This window comes from Columba livia, chromosome 3, assembly GCF_036013475.1.
Source record: "Columba livia isolate bColLiv1 breed racing homer chromosome 3, bColLiv1.pat.W.v2, whole genome shotgun sequence".
Classification (NCBI taxonomy): Eukaryota; Metazoa; Chordata; class Aves; order Columbiformes; family Columbidae; genus Columba; species Columba livia.
In genome coordinates, this window is record NC_088604.1 from 81,804,477 (window position 1) to 81,824,696 (window position 20,220).

The 20,220-nt window shown below is 37.4% G+C and overlaps 1 protein-coding gene across 7 annotated transcripts in view; it reads right to left on the bottom strand.

The window, feature by feature from the left end:
• Positions 1-20,220, bottom strand: part of PLD5 (phospholipase D family member 5) — a 180,972-nt gene that overhangs the window by 58,063 nt on the left and 102,689 nt on the right. For 5 of the 7 annotated variants that reach the window (XM_065057849.1, XM_021296011.2, XM_021296006.2 and 2 more), the window contains 2 exons: positions 11,496-11,664; positions 2,599-2,713 (listed from right to left, as the gene is read on the bottom strand). In XM_065057849.1, coding sequence (XP_064913921.1) covers positions 2,599-2,713; positions 11,496-11,664 — 284 coding nt within the window. The remainder of the gene's footprint in view (positions 1-2,598; positions 2,714-11,495; positions 11,665-20,220) is intronic. The other 2 variants (XM_065057848.1, XM_021296012.2) reach the window with 1 other exon arrangement.

Consider the following 20,220-nt stretch of genomic DNA (forward strand, 5'->3'; position numbering starts at 1 on the left):
CGTAGGGAGGATGAACCCCTGGGCTGGAAAAGATCTATCAAAGCTGCTTTCTACAGCACTTCAAAAATGGGGAGAAGAAGCAAGGGGGCTTTTATGCATGCCTGTCTAGAAAAATGAAAGATGTGCTAGAATAATCTGGGTGTTAGAAGCAGGCTCAATGTCTGTGTTGAGATGCTGCAGTGCTGTAAGATACCATGGTTCCTAGTACCAAAAAAAACAAACAGCCCACTGCATGAAACAATCTGGATGACCAAATAACCACTAGCAACCACATATAAACATATGCCACTGTGTCAAGACTGAGACTTTACTTGGGCTACTTCAGTCAGAAAGGGAACACTAACTGAAGATGCAGGATGGGGTAGATAACCATGGGCTAAGGAACTGCAGCATCCTTAAAGGTTCCTGGCCGGTATATCTAACAAGTACATCCTGGGGCTGACACCCAAATTATCCCTCATCCTGACCCCAGGTACTAGCCTGCACAGCATGGAGGCACAGTTCAGGGGTTCTGGTCCCCCAGTCCACTGAAAAGAAAGGCAAGGCTCTTTCACCTTCCGTGTGCAATAGCAACTTTCTCTTACATTTAGTAGGACAGCCCACTGCCTGGAGGCAGTCTGACTCTCACATACAATCTGCCTTGCAAAGAAGAGGCTGAGTCTATGTTTACCCAGCAAGGTGAAGGCAGGCTTGGGAACACATGAGACTCCCAGAGTCTCACAGGCTGTGTTTGTGCTTTCTCTTCATGCTACTGTCCATGGCTTGGGCTCCAAACATATCTGCTGCTTAGGAACAATCAGCTCAGTTTATTAGCAGACATGAAAAAGGCTAATATAGATAAGTTTTTATTTACTGTTTTATTAATGGAAATTGATGCAGTCTGTTTTGTTTTGTTTGTTTTTCAAAGCTTTTCAAAGTTGATGATAGCAAAACTCACAAGAATTATGCTATTAAAGTGACTTTCTCCAGTTCTTTGTAGCTCATAGCACTCGAATATATTGATAATTTCATTTGAATACGCTAAAATTTCTTGTCTTAGAAATCTAAACAAGGCATAAGGGAAAGTGAAGCTAGGAAAATTGTAAAACCCTATGTTCTGTTTATTTGTCCAAGAAGTTCACAAGGCCGATTAATTCCCACATAAACTGAAGGAAGTGTTAATGACAAACATCTCTCCTTTTTCTAACTAAAATTTTTACTCATCTTTTTTTTGGAAAGAGGACAGTTTTTGATATTGGGTATCCTCAATAAAAGCCAAAATATCTATTACCAAGTACATCAATATAAAGATACAGGTGCTACCTCTCATCTCCTCTGACTGGTGGGAACTTGGGACAGTAGAATCACAGGGAAAAGAAACCACTTTTTCAAAGACAGTTCCATTGGCATTGATATTATTTTTCAATAGTGTCAGAAAAAGATAATTCCTTACTTCACAGATGTCTGACAAAGCTGGTGTATTCTTCATAGTTATCAAAAGATTTATATCACTTTTGGTTATGTAACAGAAATAATCAAAGCCCTGGCTGGAATAAGCAGTGTCATTAAATAACAAGTCTCTGCAGTTATTACATTTAAATATCATGTCAGTCTTGATCAAAAGATGATCACTTTAAGAGACAAGTACTTTCATTAGTAATTTTCTTTTCCTTGTCCAGTCAGGAGATTACAAGAAATTTAAACAAATAAATATTGATTTTTGTTGGGAGTGTTCTTTACTCTTTACCATCAACAGACATGTTATGTTAGGACATATAGCAAATGCTTTACTTCTTAATTTTTTTAGAATTCCCTCTGTGATCCATATAGCAGTGCCAAAAATGATCACCATCAAAATATACAGGTACTTTTTGCCCTTTGAAAAAATGTATCTTACCCTTAAAAATCACGCTTTTATCAGATTATAGAGATAATTAGTGTATTATTTTTCAGGAGAAGCGTGTGTGAGACTGTTAGAACTCCTAAGAGAATGTAATTTCTTTCAGCATTTCTTAAACTCTCTTTGTTATTTTTCCACACAGTTTTACATAAAGCAAGTTAAGTCATGTATTGTCAGTGTGTAATCCCGCTTTGGACAGGGATGTTAAGCCTCAAAAAAATTACTAGGAAAGCAGGCACCTAAAAAATATACATAGCACAGAAAACCTTGTCAGTTAGTTAAATCTGACTGATGGTCTATTTTCCTGTGCTTCAGAATCACCAGTGCAATAGACATGTTGTTTGTTGTTTTATTAATTTATTTTGCTATTGCTCAAAAGAGGAAGCTCTCTTGTCCCACACGTATGACAGCAGTCTCTCAGTTGATTTTGCCTACCATTGGAATAGCTGTAGTGAGTACCATTGGAATAGCTGTAGTGAGTTTAAAAATCTATCTAATCACTGCACCATCTTCTTAATCACTTGCAAACTCCAAACATCAACTAAAATAACAGAGTTTCAGATTCTTGATAACTATGAGCCAGAGAAAGCTGAAATATTATAGGTTAACAGTGCTAAAACACTAGTGTGCATTTTATACATCATCTGAGTTTGCATTTTAAGTAAAAAGAACATTATGTAGCAGTCAATGGCACAACAACATAAAGATGTTGGTCTTACCCTTTGTTTTCAAGTCGTTTAATACCTTTGATTCCACGGGCAGTATATCGCTCACTAGTTTTATCTCAATATTTCGGGACGCCAGTTCGAGCAATTTTTCAAAAAGACGCTGACCCTGGGAAGGGCATTAAAGTAAAACAGAAGTTGTAAAACATAACATTGTTCAAACAGCTTGCCAATAAATTAAAGATACATGTTAAAATGAAAACATATGGTATAAGAGTTGAGTAAATATGTTCCTAGATATGGCTAAATCTACCCTAAATGTTAGCAACTCAAGCAGCTTTTTATTGGAGAAATACTGTTTTGAAGGCCAAACTTGCTGCTTTTTTTCCCCAGATTGCGCAATACTACCAATGAGAAGTGTCAGGCAGAGAATGGTCTAGGTTTTTAATGCTGCAAACCTATTTTTTACATTAACATTATTCTAAATAATTACATTCTGTTAAATTGGGATGAAAAGTGCAAGCAAAGGAGTTTATTACACTTATTCTGTATTGAATGATTTTTTGTAAGTGGTTCTAACCATAGTACAATATGTTTTCAAATGGTTGCATGCTCATCTTTCTATGAGCTATACCAAGAAGGAAAACAATGATTGACATGTGTTTCAGATGCTTTTCTTTTTTCAGCTATTATAGCTTTACTATTTAAGCCCTATTTCTAACACAGAACAAAAAAGAGAATCTCATGCTGAGCTAGGTATATGCTAAAACAGAAATCAAGACTTTTGTTTCACATAATAAAATAAAATTTTTAATCACAACTTTTTTTTTTTTTTTCCGTATCCAAGAAACAGAGAAAAAATAGACCTTCTGATTGCATAGTAGATTTTTAATTTTTAGAGTCAATATTTTAACTTAATTAGAAGCATCTAACTATACAATGTCAATAAAATATCCACTGTATCATTTCTGTGCTATGTTACTACAACCACAGTTAGAGCCCATTCCCTTGTTATTCTAGCTTACTACAGCAGACACCAGTTGCAGTTAGCAGTCGAATACACAGAAACTTGGGGTTTAAGCAGCTGATGAAGTGCCTGGCCTGCCTAAACAATTCACTTTAGATTCAATATAATGCTGGCCCCAGGGTAATGCTAAAACAAAAAAGCAGTCATATCAACTTTCAGACAAAGAGGTAGAAGATAAAGCTTTCCACAGAACCATGTTAGATAATTCTTTGTAGAAACTGTCACTCTAAAAATCTTAAAAGCACTTTTCTATTCATCAAAAATGGCCAGAGCAAAAGCAGTTTGGGATGACGCAATCTGACATAGCATGGACTAACGAAACCTCCGACAGAAGTCCTCCTCCCACATCAAACCCAGGAGCAGCAGTGAGTGCCAGTGGAAAGCCACCCTCTGCACTGTAACTGCCTGCACAGATTGACACTTTTAGCCTTTGTGGAACTTAAGCATTAAGCAGTCACAGAAAGTAGCTCTTCAGTGGTCTACATTTTAATATGAACCTATTCCGAATATATGTGGCAAAATAAGAATATTCAGCATCTTAAAACTTTGCTTTCTTAAAATTACAGAGCAGCCAGAGGCTGCAATGGAAACACAGAACTACTGCTTATGTTTTATTTTTGCAACATGTACCTGCTTGCTGATTCAAATCCACAGCATAGCACCCATCCCAGGGCTCACAGGAACTTAGTAGTCAGCAAGACACTGCCACAATGAAAGCATTATACAATAGCTAACAGAACAGGAAAACAGAAACATGCTTTGCATGAAGTCACAAATTTTTCTTTTACTCAAATTCAGCATTTCTCGAGGTGACTTGGTAGTCCAATATGTAAGAAGTAACAATCATGGTTTAACTTGCACACCTGAAAGCCCTTACTGAATTGTGCAAGTCAAGGAGTGACTTTCCCTCACATTCCTCATGAAAGTAAAAAGATCCTTAATTCTCACATCAGTGATTGTGTTGGGTATTTTTAAGGAAAAGGGGGAGAGATGTTACCAGAGTTAAGAATTATTGAGATAATAGTGTGAAATTATAGAATAATTTTGGTTGGAAAAGACCTTTAAGATCATATAGTCCAACTATTACCTAGCACTGTCAAGTCCACCTCTAAACCATGTCTCTAAGAACCACATCTATGCATCTTTTAAACACCTCCAGGGATAGTGACTCAAGCACTTCCCTGGGCAGCCTGTTCCAATTCCTGACAATCCTTTCCATGAAGAAATTTTTCCTAATATCCAACCTAAACTTCTCCTGGTACAACTTGAGGCCACTTCCTCTCATCCTATCACTTGCTACTTGGGAGAAGAGTTATGCAGCAGCACCATTGTGATCCTAGGGGAGCAGAGAAGCACAGACCAGTATTCCTGGGTGCCCTGTTCCCCCCCGTAGAGTCTCTCCAGCAATCGCTGTGGTCTGGCACTACTGGGCTCTAACCAAATCTGGGAATAGCAATTACTGTACTGTTGTCTGCAGAGCTTCCAAACCATGCCCTGCCCCATCCCTAAGCTCCCCCATGGCAACAGGCTCCTGACATGCCAGAGCTTAGGCAGCCTTTGGACCCACTTCTTCTCGGTCCACTGACTAGACACAACAGAGTCATAGAATCATAGAAGAGTTTGGGTTGGAAGGGACCTTCAATGGTCATCTAGTCCAACCCCACTGCAATGAGCAGGAACATCTTTGACTAGATCAGGTTGCTCAGAGCCCTGTCCAGCCTGGTCTTTGAATGTCTCCAGAGATGGTGCATCTACCACCTCTCTGGGCAACCTGTTCCAGTATATTACCACCCTCATAGTAAGACATTTCTTCCTCATGTGCAGCCTGAATCTCCTCTCTTCTAGTTTAAAACCGTTATCCCTTGTCCTGTCATAACACGTCCTTCTGAAAAGTCTGTCTCCATCTTTCTTACAGGCCTCTTTCAGGTACAGGAAGGCCACAATAAGGTCTCCCCAGAGTCTTCTCCAGGCTGAACAACGCCAAGTCTCTCATCCTGCCCTCACAGGAGAGCTGTTTCATCCCTTCTGATCATCCTGGTGGCCTCCTCTGGCCCATTTCCAACAGGTCCGTGTCTTTCCTGTACTGAGGGCTCCAGAGCTGGATGCAGGACTCCAGGTGGGGTCTCACCAGAGTGGAGTAGAGGGACAGAACTACCTACCTCAGAAGATTTGATTTTCTTTAGTTATATCTTCACAAAAATTGAGCAGGGAAAATTAAGGACTAAAAGGCTTGTATGGTGTAAATTAGTTAAATACATATCTGTAGAAACTGCTACTCAGAAAGGTTCTATGTGTTGATTTAATTTACTACACAGACAAAGACACACTGCCTTTGTTTGGGTTATCTGTAAAAGCTGATTTTGACTAGAAGCATAGTAGAAAACTCTAGCATACAAAAATGAACATTGAAAAAGCATTCTGAGATTGGATGGAAAGTGATTTCCGTTATCAGTACAAGTTAATGCATTAACTGTTCTGCTACATAGCTGCTTAGAAAGTTAACCTCTAGAGCTGATAAAATTATTTCAGGGGATGGTTCTTTACATTTTTTTCCCCGTAGTGCTTATTTTTGGACATGATTGCCACTTTCATTTACATATGATTTACAAAAGCTTTGATAAGCAAGACTGGACTTTCTGTATTAATTTTATTTTGGACAAAAAAATAACATGGCAGTGTTTCCTGAGTTTTACCTGATCTTAGTATGCCCTGATATGACCAACACAGCATCCTTGATAGACCACCTCTTTACAGGCCATGCTGCCAGCTGAACAGTCCAGCTTATGGGTGATTAGATCACTTGAAAATGCAGCCCTGCTTTTGAATGAAGATATCTCTGAAAATCTCTCTCTTTTCCCATCAATGACAGCACAAGCTACGCATTTATAATATCCTCTTTTATCCAATTATATTAATAAATGCTAAAACCTCAAACGGATAAAACATTTAATGCATCTCTAAGTAGTGATGGTTAAGGCTGGGAGTGCACTCACCACAAATATGTGTGTTTATACACGTATGCAAAAAACTACCACCCAGTACCAGAACTGGAAAGACTTTCATCCGTCTCATCTCTCGCTACATCATCCTTCAGCAGGCATTCACACGCTCACCAAGGCTTAGTCTAGACACTTTAAATAACTATGAAAAATTCACAACTTGTTTTTAAAATTATGTATGTACTATAGTAAAGTAGGGTACTAGAAATTCTTCCTTCATTGTTGAAGAACCTGGCCTTCTTCCCCATTAATATTAATTTGAAACTCAGTTTCTATACTTTCTGACATGTTTACTTGCAGCTTTACTGTTTTGTTCTATGAAAAGGAAAGAAGACAGGACAGAAGGTCTGAAGAGTTTTGTCACTGCTGTCAGCACATTTGAAGTGCTTCTCTTGAATACAAACCCTCATGCTGTCATTCAGACCACACTCCCTTTGTGAGACAATACCAGGCTGCTGCGCAACTGTGACAGCAATCAGAATCATTTCTATATACTCAGCTGGTGAGGACTAAGAAATAGTAGCAGCTGAGTGCTGCGAAACTGCAGTATGCTACCTTATACTGTATCTGCATTTCAACAAACAATACCACTAGAAATCTGACTATCCTGATAAAATACGCTCTCATACTTTTCACAGGGCTGTTTCAAAAAAAAAACGACTGAAAGTGACAAAATCGAATATAAAAAGTACCACATGAGCAGACTGATATTCTTATGGTAGCTTTAAACCACCATACATATGAAACATCAGTCCTAGTTGTACCTGCCACCTGGTGAATTTAAAGAAAAAAAAAAAAAGGTAGTTGTCATTACCAAAAGGCATAGAAATTGCCCCCAGAGCAATTTCTTTGCCGTCACTACGCAGACTGATTCTAGCCTGGCTGATTTCCTTTGCCTGCTGTTGTCTCTTTCTCAGCATGCATTCCTCATTAAAAATAAAACAGAGGAGATACGAACATAAAAATGTATTTATTGAAGTACTGTAAAATTGAATTATTTGACTTGTCAGCAACTAAGATTTGTATAGTTTGGACGATGCTGGGCTTCTTCTTTCCATAGAAATAAAACTAATATTTTTAAAAATTATCCTATTATCAAAGCTTTGGATGTATCTATAAAACATCACTAAAAATTGTAGCATGCCAGCAGAAACCAAGAGAGCAAATAAATCAAGAAACCCTAAATTTAACTTCTGCCATTTAATACAGAACAGTGACACTGAAAGGTTTTTCCCAAATTGTTCTAGCAAAAGAGCTAATGAAAAGAGAGAGATTGTAAATTTCTGGAGTTTCAGTTAGGGTTTAAAAATGCTTTCACTTTACAAACTAACTTTAAAAAAAAAATATTTTCTATGCCACAACCTGTACCAGCTGCAACAGGGAAATGGCATTGCCTCCAGAGCTGTTCAGGTAAAGATGCGCTTACAGAAAATAGACTGCAATCTCTATAGCTGACTGTGGCTGATTTCTTCTGGTACCTGTTGGGTGGAGAAGTGCTCTTATTTGTACTTATTTGCATTCTTTAATAATTGTCAAGGAAGGGTACTTAAGCCTTAGGACTAACATTTGTTCTGTCAAAAAAATCACTTAAGATGCTTGGGCAGTGCATGCCTGAGGCTGACACAACACTCACTGTCAGAGATTTCATTACAAAGCTGGATAATATGTCTCATGCAAGTGGCTGCCAGGTGAAGCGGGAGTCTTCTGTCAAGCCATTCTGTCAAGCTGAACCACAGGGAGGTAAACAGAGATAGTGAGAACTACCTGTTTTCTGTGTGATCGTTATAAAAATCAGGCACAGATCTACGCTTTGATCATCCAAATAGCCATCCAGTGAGAGCTGTGCAAGGTCTTACGGCAATACTAATAAACCATGATGGCATTAATTCTTACTTGTTAAACTTAAAAAAAAATTGTGAGGAAGGACTTGCTGAAACCATGAAAAGGTGACTCTAAATTAAAGTTTCTTACATGAGATGAGCCAGAGGAAATGAATTCTGAAAATCATGAAATTGGCATGATCTTATGTTCAACTTTCCCTTCACTGCAAATGAATTAAAAGCTATCCTCAAAAATGGTGTTTCCATTGTCCTCTGATATCTCTAAACATCAGATTGCCATGGGAGGAGTCACACATTCCCATTTGGCTAAAATGTCAAAGCCACTGCATGACAACTACCCTACTATCCTGAAAATGCACGCTGATGATATCATGAAGTCACCAAAACACATGTTTTTTTTCTGAGAAAAACAGGTGTAGAAAACCTGCTCTATATTTTGCCAAACAAATATTTGTTTACTTGCCTGCCTAAGCTGTGGAAGCACGCACATCATTGTAGCATCATGCATTTGCATTTGGAGACTCCAATTTAATGAGACTCATGAACTCAGATGGCTGAGCACAGCAGTTGAGACCTGGACAGCTCAGTCAGCAATGACTGTTTATTTAGATTTTTAACAACAAACATGGACAGGCAAATGTCAAGGACACTAAGTAACATACCCAGAAACAAAAATGAAGAAAAACACAGCAGGAAGTTCTGTGATTTTGTATACGCACATGCCTACATATATACGTACATACATACATATATATATGTATACACACAATCAATACATGTATACATACTGTCCATTTTGTCCGAATACATATATTCATCACTATGTATATTGGACATATGTGTGTGTGTGTATATGTATGTATGTGTGTACATAATTACACAACCACATATACAGAGAATATAGCTAAACCTTGTAACCAATTAAGAAAAAACAATCTAGCCTACTCAGCCTTTCTCCTTCAAAAATCTGTGTCTATTGAAGTGCTCTTGTGGAGAACTTTGCTTTCCAATATGCCTTGAATATTCATAAAATGGAAATTGCTATTTATAGAACAGGATGTGGTTCCATATGGAAAATGGTTATGTCTTTAGTTTCTGATAAAACAAGAATAATTAAAGGAAAAACTAGAACTTACTAAGCACCATACTTCCTGGAAGCATTGCATCTTACCCCTTTATCTTGCATAATGCTTCTGCTATCTGGGGGCAAACTTCCCTGAACCCAGTTTTGTAAAGACTTGAGGACGTTTGACTTGTACTTCTGAGATTTACTAAATCACAATTATTGAAGCTCCTCTGAAATTTCGATTTTGTTTACAAGTGGAGAAAGCAGATGTAATGACACAAGTTTACTCCCCTTCCTTTCAGACGCTAAGTTTTGTGTACGTTCTCTGGAGTAACGATTGCCTAAGAAACACTACCTTTTGGCAATTTCTTTAGCAATTAGACTGGCCAATAAGAGTATAGTGGTTTAGGATGCAGGAACAAGCTTGACAGATAGATCTATCAGCTGTTCAGCCCACACTGCTGTACAAACGAGGAAAGAACTGGAATATTAATTGCCTTTAAACAGAAGTAATTACTCACTTTTGTAAGACTACTAGCAGGCAGAAATAGATAGCTAGAACAGACTATTATGAAAGATGTTTCATTTTTCTGGATTTAACAGTGCATTTGAGGATGAAAAAGCAAATCCACTTCTTGCATGTCTCCCCTTCCTTTCCCTGCTCTGACATTCAGCAATACCTTACAGTTTTCACTTTGCATAAGAATGTGGAACAGTGAATGGATGTGATACTTAGCTACTGAAATCCCAGTTTACAGTTTGCTATTTTTGTCCTCTGCTTGGGATTTGTTAAGCTCTGCTGGTTTTAAAGCAAATGACATGTTGAATTTTTTTCAGACAAAACATTTTTAAAAGATTCATGCACACTCTAAGAACATCTAAGGCACTATCTCTTTGAATTCATCTGCTTGAATGACAGTACATGGGTTTGATGTTTCTTAGGCAATAAATTTAAATAATGCTTAGCTGTGTATTATATTATTCGCAAACTATATTCCAATATTTATAAGCATTCTAAAAGGAAAGCTTTGCACTACATTTTCCATTTGGCTGCTCACCTTAGATTTTCACTCTTTTAAATGGACATGCAGCAGATTTATTCTGCAGAAAATTAATGTATGCTATTCAACTAGGCTACAAGCTCTTTCAAAAGAAGTAGAACCCAGTTGATGACTTGAAAGTCTTTGTTTTACTACACAGCATCAACAGAACTAGGCAGGAAACTGTAGAGTTTGTGACACAGTGTAATGGAGTTGATTCCTTATAGTTACCCAGCTGTCATTTGAACCCCATTTCATGTTGGCTCAGCGGCTTCTTTCAGCAAAGAATCCATTTGGTGGAAAACAGGGGATATTCTCAGCCTAAGAGTTCTTTGATATCATAGTTTCACCAGTGATACTAAGTGGAAACCTGCCTTTACCATATTTCTAAAAGGATTGCTCTCAAGAATAAAGTGTTTGTTGGCACAACATCATTTTAATGCATGCCTGTCTCATTCACTATGATTTATTATTTTTTCCTATTGTTCTTAATTGCAGAAGTCTTGAACACCACTCCTTCCCAAGATTCATTTTGAAAAGATAAATCATTCAATACTACATTGTTCTTTATAAGAGCAATTCTATCCATCTATTTGGCTTCAGAATTAATCCACATCCTTGCTCCTTTACTTCAACAGTTGCACCAAGCAGAAAATAAGTGTATAGATTTGTGGATATTGCCAAAGTATGGATGAGTTAATATAGGCACAATTTTGCAGGTTTCTTAAGATTCACAATGACATCCTCTCTTAAGATGAAAGTAATATGAATATGCATTGGATGTGTTATCTAGTCCAAGAGTACCACCACTCTCAGAAAACTACTGTATTGGCAGGAAAATCCCCATAAGAAATTTTTTTTTAGACTACTCAAACTAATAGGTCTGCTACAGGGAAGGGCTGTGGTTCTAAAAAACTAACAGTGAAACAACAAGAACAGATTTTTAAAGTCCCACCCTTTTGTTAGGCTACGACATACCTGGCATGCTGATGGATGACTGTGATTGAGGTCCCACTGGGAAGATACTATGTCAACAGACTTTTCAGCCATATTAAGCAAATTCATCCAGCCTTGGAAAAGGGACAAATGAGAAGGTGCACTGTCTGAATAGTTGATCCCTTCAGGAATATTTTCCACAAGAGCAACCCTGAGAATAGATAAGGAAAAAATAACCACTTATCAAAAGCATTTTTCTTTATTAAAAAGTTCCAAATTGTGAAGAATGTCAAGCTTGGGACCTGTGGTTCAACATCTGCTCCTGAGGCTCTCAGTTGTGTGCCATCCTACAACTTGGTCTGAAGTTGCTGACTGTCATGCTCTGCTTTTTGCAAAACAATAAAATGTGGAAATGACCTACTGTTAATACAGGAAAGCAAATTATGCTATTGAAGCTCTGCAAAATTAGCTTAAACATGTAATAGCTTACTTCTTATAACATAGTAAGTGGGAATCAGTCCTTAAAGTGAGGATGGGAAGTATGAAACAATCTCTTCTTGCTTTGCCACTCTCATCTTTGCATTTAATTTCTTCTCCCTAAGCAGTGTGGCAAGTCGTATGCTTCCTGGCATTCTCTTAGGTCTGCTTTTACAGCTGACATTTCATTACTTTGCTGTCTCTATATATGAATTCTTCCTTTTCAACTGCTCTAATCTACCTAATTTTTCTGGTTTTGTTTACCTGGCTCTAACTGGGATCCCATTGTTAAGAAGAATTATGCCCTTTTAATTTCCCATTCTTTTTGAAAGGCTCCTTGATCTTATTGTCTATATTATTCAAAATGCTTGCAAATTACATTACATACATTCACATGCATTAAAGAAGCTAAACAAACATTGTAGTAAATTGACAGTTCAAAATATGCTCCTCTGCTTCAGGGAAATATGTTTCATGCAGCATACTGTCTCACCACTGGATTTCCTGAAACTGGAGCAGGTAAAGCTCTTCTCTACACTCTAATACAGGAATCTTAAAAATAAACGCAAGCCAAAGAAGATTCCCAATTCTGTTTTTACGTAGACAGATGAAATTATCAACTTATCCAAGAGGCACTTCTGTAAGTGCCTCCAACATCTGCCACTTTGACTGTGAATCATACGAACCAGATTTAGGAAAGCTATAGTAGGGACTTGGAGAATACTCCTTTTCATTGTATACAAGTACATCAAGTATTTCCAGACTACTTCTGTACTTATTAATAGCATTAATTATCAACTACAGCAATATGAATATAATTTGTAAACTTGTTTTAAGTAAGTTGTACACTTTTTGACTGTTAGATTGACTGTTAGAAAAACAGATTAGTGCAGTATGTTCTATTAATTCAGTTCATCCTAAAGGGTCACATGGAAACTTTTACAGCTATTTCAGATAATCAAGCATGTTTGTGAAGTTAACCCATTAAAAGACTAAAGATTGGTACTCTTTAACAGTGTAAAGAAAACCCAGCAAGAACTGTGAACAAAGTAAACCTTCCTCTCCTGCCCTGGCCAAAAATCCTTCTCAAAAACCAGAACAGGCACAGCTCCTCTTTTCATTAAACATTCAAGAATATTCTTTTATTCCCTAAAATTTGTCAAACGACATACATATTAGTAAGCTACGATTACATATTATGTTCTACACAACTTACTTCATACACACTATTCTATTGATTAACTTTAAACACAACTGTGTTACAGTAACAGAATTGTAACATCAGTAAATTATCTGTTAAAGTTTAAAAACTCAACTTGATTTTTTTAGTGTCTTCAAAGTATACTTTATTCTAAAACATTATACCTGTGTTGCTTACAAACTTCTCAAAGTAACTAGTGCTCTAAAAATTTAATGCCCTTATTAGTCTATTAGCAATGCCATACTTTTAAAAAGAAACTATTTTACTCCAGCACTCAAGGTTTTAGACTTATTTCTGCTGCATCTGATCCTGTCACAGAACTTAATAAAACTTTTGTTGGATCCCTTGAAAGCCTGTTTAGTTCTTTTTCAATAGTTAATATTACTAACCATATTTGGGCTCTTAGCAATGTCCATGTTCCCAGAGCTGTTTTATGGAGAGCTGTAGGATGGCCACTTTCAAAGCACAAGAACTTGAAGCACAGAAGATAAAGTTATCTCTACAAGGACATAATTTGCTCCCCCAGCCATCCAGTGGCAAAAATGAGAAATGAATCCATGTCATTCTGGCCTCTTCCATCACCTGCCCGATCACACATATATCCGAGAGAGTTCTTTAGAATATTCTCCATATCAAAGAAATGTGGTCCTGATTTAGCTAGACTTTAGAAGTGCCAATCACTCCCTTAAGACATGTCCAAAATTTCTCAACATTAGGATATTGCCTGACATACACAATGTTTTCTGGTTGAACTTATGCAAATGAATATACAGGAGTCCACAAAATATCTACTAGGATCGAATTTGGTTACTTCCAGTGGCTTGCAATGGTGTTTCTCATGGGCTGTACAGAACTGCTCCCTCACTGGAAAGCATTAGCTTAAGTTCCATTCTTCCTACCATTGTCTTTGGCAAGTTGAAACCTGCCAAAAAAGATAACACTGTCACAGAGTCACAGAAGGGCTGAGATGATCTAGAGATCATGTAGTTCAACTCCCCTTCCTTATGAAAGCAAGGTCAATGACAGCAGGTTGCTCAGGACATTGTCCAGTCAGGTTTTGACTATCTCCAATATCTCCAAGTTCAAAAACTTTAACATATGATATTTGAGATCAAGGCCCTGATCCAGCCAAACACATACATGCTTATTTCTGATCTACTGACTTAATGTTATTTAGGTCAGAGGTAGTGGAAAATTATGTATCTATGTATTGCAAACCCAGATTCCAGAAGGTGCTGGAAGCTATACCTTAAAGTGTAATGCAAGAAGAGTTGTGGATGTCAGTAATTGCTCTACAGATACATTTGAGTACAGTTACCATTCAATATATGCAAAAAATATGGGCTCTTTCTCTCTCTTTCTTACTTTTTTGAAGAAAGTAGCAAGGCAAATTTGCTGGGCAAAAGAAAATTCATCTCCCTCTTAAAAGGGTCCTTGTCAGGGTGAGGGTGCCTCTTGGTTAGCAAGTTTGTCCTGACTGTTGGTCTGAACTTGCTCTTCACCAGCAGATCAGCTCTCAACTTTTAAATCTGCACAACATGCAGCAGGGTACAGCATTAACACTAAATAAGGGATGTAATTACACAGCTCCTGACATTTTATAATTTGGGTTTGATCATGTAATAGAAGCCAAATGCATTTCAGTTAGTGAAACTGTTATTCAGAAGAGATATTATCTGTTATTATATTTCCTAGCATTTTGTTTAACCAAATAGTAAATATTTTGTGGTTTTTAACAGACAAAGATGATTCATCTAGCCAGGGCACTGTTTAAAATGTTGTTTTCAGAGTTTAAACTTACAACAGTTCATACAACAGTTTGGGTTGAAAGGGTCCTTCAAAGGTCATCTATTCCAACACCCTTTAATAATAAACTGATTCCCTTTAATAATGAACTGATTCTGCCAAGAACATCAATGCATTCCCCTACCCGCTCAAAACTTAACATGAAGCTCAGAAGATAAAGAAAAGTCAACCATCAAGTTTCTAAGCTAAATGATTTTGCTTTCATAATATTTTGTCTTCTTTTGGCACAATAGCAAAGTTCCAGTGCTTAGTCAAGAGAAGTTTTGTTAAAACTTCTGTGTGAAAGTTTGAGTTTGCAAGCCCCAATTCCATCAATAAAAGCTAAATTTAGCACTCACTTTTGTTCCAAGATGACCCACAAAGAGGTTTTTAAAATATGGTTTAGCAAAACCTTCCAGGAGAGAAGGTCATTCACAGAACTTGAGGAAGATCAGACATCGTGACATAATTTGTTCTGCAAAAATGACATATTAACTAAACAAAACAGAACAAATGTAACATGGTGACCAAAACAGACTTTTCCTGTGTTCAAAATCATTAGCTGATAACATAAAACCTGTTGGATGAGATGTTCTTCCCCTCCCCAATTTCCTGGTGGTTTAAGTATTTTATTTGATTAATGCCAACATAGGCTAGCCTCTTTGGTTATATAGCTGAATATTCTCAAATCTATTTCACATAGAAATCTGAAAGTAATGTTATACAATATATTTGAGCTTACAGAGAGACAATGGTCGGAGCTGAGATTCAAGCTCCTCTGAGCTAACAGAAATGTGGTAAGCAGAATAATGGTATTTAATGCCTACCCAAGAATAGACCTTGTCTCTTCTGAGCTCAGCTACATGACTTGCATTTAGCAATTCCAAGCGAATTCTGTCTCAAGCTAAGGATTCTTCTTCATCTTTAACAATTCGTTGGTCAGAAAGTGAGGAGGTTTTTTTCTGATCTCACACGAATATTTTCCTCTGAAGAAAGCAGAGATACTCTTAATTTAGCATCTGGGTTAATTAGAAAAGAAAATGGACTAGGGGAGTGAAAATAGGCAGGGGCTATGTCTGTCCCTTCAATAAACTTCAGGTTACTGGGTTTACTGGCAAAAATTTATAGCTCTATCTGTTGTAAAGTTTAGTTGTAATGATTACACAAGTAAAAAGGAAAATTCTTTTGATAGTTCAAACTTCACACCATATTAAAACAATAAGGTATAGAGCATTATTCACTCCAGTATGTCTCAATCCAGACTCATACACTAAAGAAAATCCAGGTCATATGCACTTGAGTGTCTCTACCACATCTGAATTTACTCACCATTGAAGGGAAAAAATGTGATAAGAAAACACTGCTATGATTTGTTTGAGTCAATAAAGAAATAAAAGATGAGCAAAGGCTATTTTTGTCATAAGTCTGTTATATTTCAGACAAGAGAGAGAAAAAAAGAAAAAAGAAGAAAGGGAAAGGTTCATGCCACACACCAGAGTCCTAGCTAAAGATACCCTCTTGTGACCTCTCTCTTTCTTAATCCAGAAGCCCTGAAACCATCAAACCCTGCCCCAAAGGACCACAGCTTCCCACAGAGTTCCACCTCCTATTTTGCTGTAACCCCAGAGTTTTAATATCCATTCAAACCTACCATCTCTCTCAGACCAGTGTTTTCAATTGAGGCTTTCACTGTGCCACTTTCAAACTCTCCATCTCCTTCTACATCACATCACTCCTACCACTCTTCTCCCTCAGATCTACTCATTAGCTGTCATGCTGCCCAAGACCTTCTTCTTTTTAGCTCCTCAAGAAAATCATAGCTCCAAGCTCTTGTTTCTGAAAGAGATTAAGAAATATCCTTCTAGACAGGGTATAGTTACTACTTAAAAAACATGCAGAATAAACTCTCTTTTCTGGGTTCAGAAAAGAAGTGTCCTAAAAAAAGAGAAACTATTTCACAATTTATCTGGATATTCCCCTTACAATCAGTGGTAAGGATTTGGAAAACCAAGCCCTACAGTTCTATTTGAGATCAAACTCCAGAGCATGAAGGCATGAAGTGTATTTGGATAATTACACGGTATATCCAGTAAAGAAAAGTTGAACTGTGCATAACATGTAATATTTATTCTGTAATTAATTACTTCTGATTCTTCCAGAATTGTAAGTTACAAAATCTGCTAGCTATCACATACTTACACTGTTGTTTTCAATTTTAAATAACATATTTTTCACCCCTTAAAGTAAATTCATGACAGCACACCATGGTTAAAGTGAAATGGAGATCAGCTAACATTGAACTTAAAATGGACTGTGAACTCAAATGAAGTACTCAAAAGCACCTAGGTTAGCAGCATCTAACTAAGAATATCACAAGCTCTGCAAGAGTCCTCTAACACGGACAATCTCAACCAATGAGGCACATGTATGTGTGTTTGTACCTGTGCATGTGCGTCAATATATACACACTACAAAAGCTCTTCGGAGACATTCACTTGTCTGCTGTTTGAATTTCATTAATGAAGTTTTTAATGTCCAGACACAAAATCTTGTGATGCTGAATTTTTGGTTTAAGACTCCACTTTGAATTAGATCTGCAGTGAACGCAGATATGTTCAGATTTATGCTATTAAATCTATTTTTTTAGAGACATGCAGCATTGGCCTCCAGTTACAGAGCTTTATCCAAATATTTCTGAGTATTTGATGGAGCAGACTAGCGTTATGTCTAAACTGAAAAGCTGCTCTCAGTGCCTCCCCGACAAATATACATTTGAAGATAAAACACTGCACTGAGCATATTAACACTTATTATTTTAATAAATCAAATTGTGCTGGAATTTTGGAGACACATAGCACCAGTCTTTCTTTTGAAGGAAGGTTACTCATCTCTTGATTGTCTTTATATTCAGAATCTGGATGGATATAATTCTGGAAGGTAATGGTAGCCAGTCAGAAGATAAGAGTGTAAAAAGGTAAAAACCTGTTGAATATGAGGTCCAGCTGGATGGTCTAAAGCAGATTTCCTAACTTCACTGTCCCTGGACATGTGAATTACAACGTAGTGGGATAAAAGGAGAGTGATTTAACAGGGTAGACAGTGTGCATGTAAATGGGACTACTAGAATGTTCTGTTGGAGCATATAATAAAACAAAGCCACAGCTACTGGGTGCAGCAAAGCGGTGTTCCTTCTAGAGGTGCTGCCTCAAGCCAAGGAAGTTCATACTGGTCCTGGGCTTCTGTTCTTCATCACAGCAGTCAGTCAGTGACTCCTTAGTCACACTGATCACCTGGGCCAGTATGGAAGCCACTGAGGCACCCAGGCACATGGAAGGGCCACAGCATTTTACATTACAAACACAAGGCATGCAGATAATTTGCTAAGTAACATGCAGCTAGAGCTGGTTAAGCCATCCTGCACCTACTGCAGATGACAGATCTCCTACCACTGGCCTGAATTCTGTTAATACTATCTGTGAGTGGACTCAGAAGACCCAGGCCCCCTCACCCAAAAGGCCTGATCCTATTTAACATGCAGCTGCAGGAGGTGGCTGTGGCACAAGAGTGGGAATAAAAAGCCATACCAACTTCAAATGTTCAATGAAGTCAGTGAACTCCAGCCTTAAACACTTCAGCTAATGCCTAAAATTAGAAGTTGCCTCTCAACTTTCCCCTTCTATGACTGCCTCTTCTTTGCACTTAGTCTCCTTTCAATTTTTCTGATCAGTCCACAGAAGCAATTGAAGTATGCTAACTATATACCAACACATACTTTAACTCCTCGCTATTTAGGCCTTCTTATACTTTTCATAATCAGCTTGGAGTTCACTCTGGTATTGATATTCCCACATAATTACTTTTGTGCCCACTCATCAAAACATCTACAAGCTAAATACAGCATGCAGACATGCACAATGCATCCATCAAACTTGGCAGATTTTACACACCAGATTCTTGGCTGGTACAAGATTAAAAATAAGAATTTCAGCCAGCAGTTATGTCAATGGAACAATATGTTTTTTTACCAGTTGAAGATTAAACTCAATTCTCTAGGCCTGTAGAATAAATAACTAGAAGCACCCCCAGAATACTTCTCTTTGGACTGCTCTATGGATCATTAAGTAAGAAAAAGATGATTCCCACCTCCTTATACCATCACCTTCAGAAAGAACAAACTTTAAAATCCTACTGTTTCAACTTCCCTCATGAGACAAGCAACACAATATTTGTGTTGTAACATAACATAGACACATAAGTTTCAAAAGAAGGAGCCGTTATACAAAACCGCAAGTCATCTAAGGCTTAAACCTGTGAAAGATTTCTAATTAAGCATATTTTAGATGATGAAATTTACACAGATGTATTTCAGGTGCAACTTTCAGTTCTCACAGGCAAAATTGCGTACAAAAGAGGGAAAGAATTGACCACATGTTTTACAATGTCAATTCAACCTTCATCTGAGGAGACTGCATATTCCCTGGGCCAAAGCAAGTCTGAACCTCAGTCAGAAATTAAATCTAGTCATGATCATTTTAATACTGGAACTAAGGCAGCAGTCATATAGAGTATCAAATGAAAACAGAGCACAGACATGGGGAGGAAATAAAAACACAAGAAAGAATAAATAGCAAATGTTAAAGGTTTTCATTTGTTTGTGCTGACACGACTGATATTTGCCTCAGTTCAAAAAAACCCATGTAAATAAACTGTTACTTGGCATTGAGCGTTTAAGTAGCCTTATTGATCTTAGGACTTCTCATATGCTTAGTGCATACTTAGGCCTTTTCCTTTAATTATGTAGGTTAGTCCAGCTCAATACTGATCTTTTCCCTCCACTATTAGATATCCAGGCTCATACCAAAATAAATCTTATCAACTGCCCCTTGCAATGCTGAAATGAACTTTGTTGATTCCATTTTGTAAAACGCTTTAGCATCATTAAGGCTCAATAACAAATCCCCCATAAAAGAAGAAAACAACAACAAAAAAAACTATAATGCAATTGAAGACGACCAACAAAACATCTGTAAAGACCCTTCCAGAATAAAAATCACATTGTTTTGCTTCAGCTGTTCTGTTTTAGGCTTCAACTCTCTTATGTTGAGCCTCAACCACAACATTAGCACACTTGTTGAAAAAACCTAGATAACTTAGAATTATTTCATAAGCAAATTAATGTAACTGATTATTAACGTCTAGTCATAAGTAAGCAAAATAAAAGTGAGAACTAGCAACCCCTAACAGGCATCATCAGCTGAGACCCTGAAACCTTTCTCTATCAGGCAGATTAAACATCATATGAAT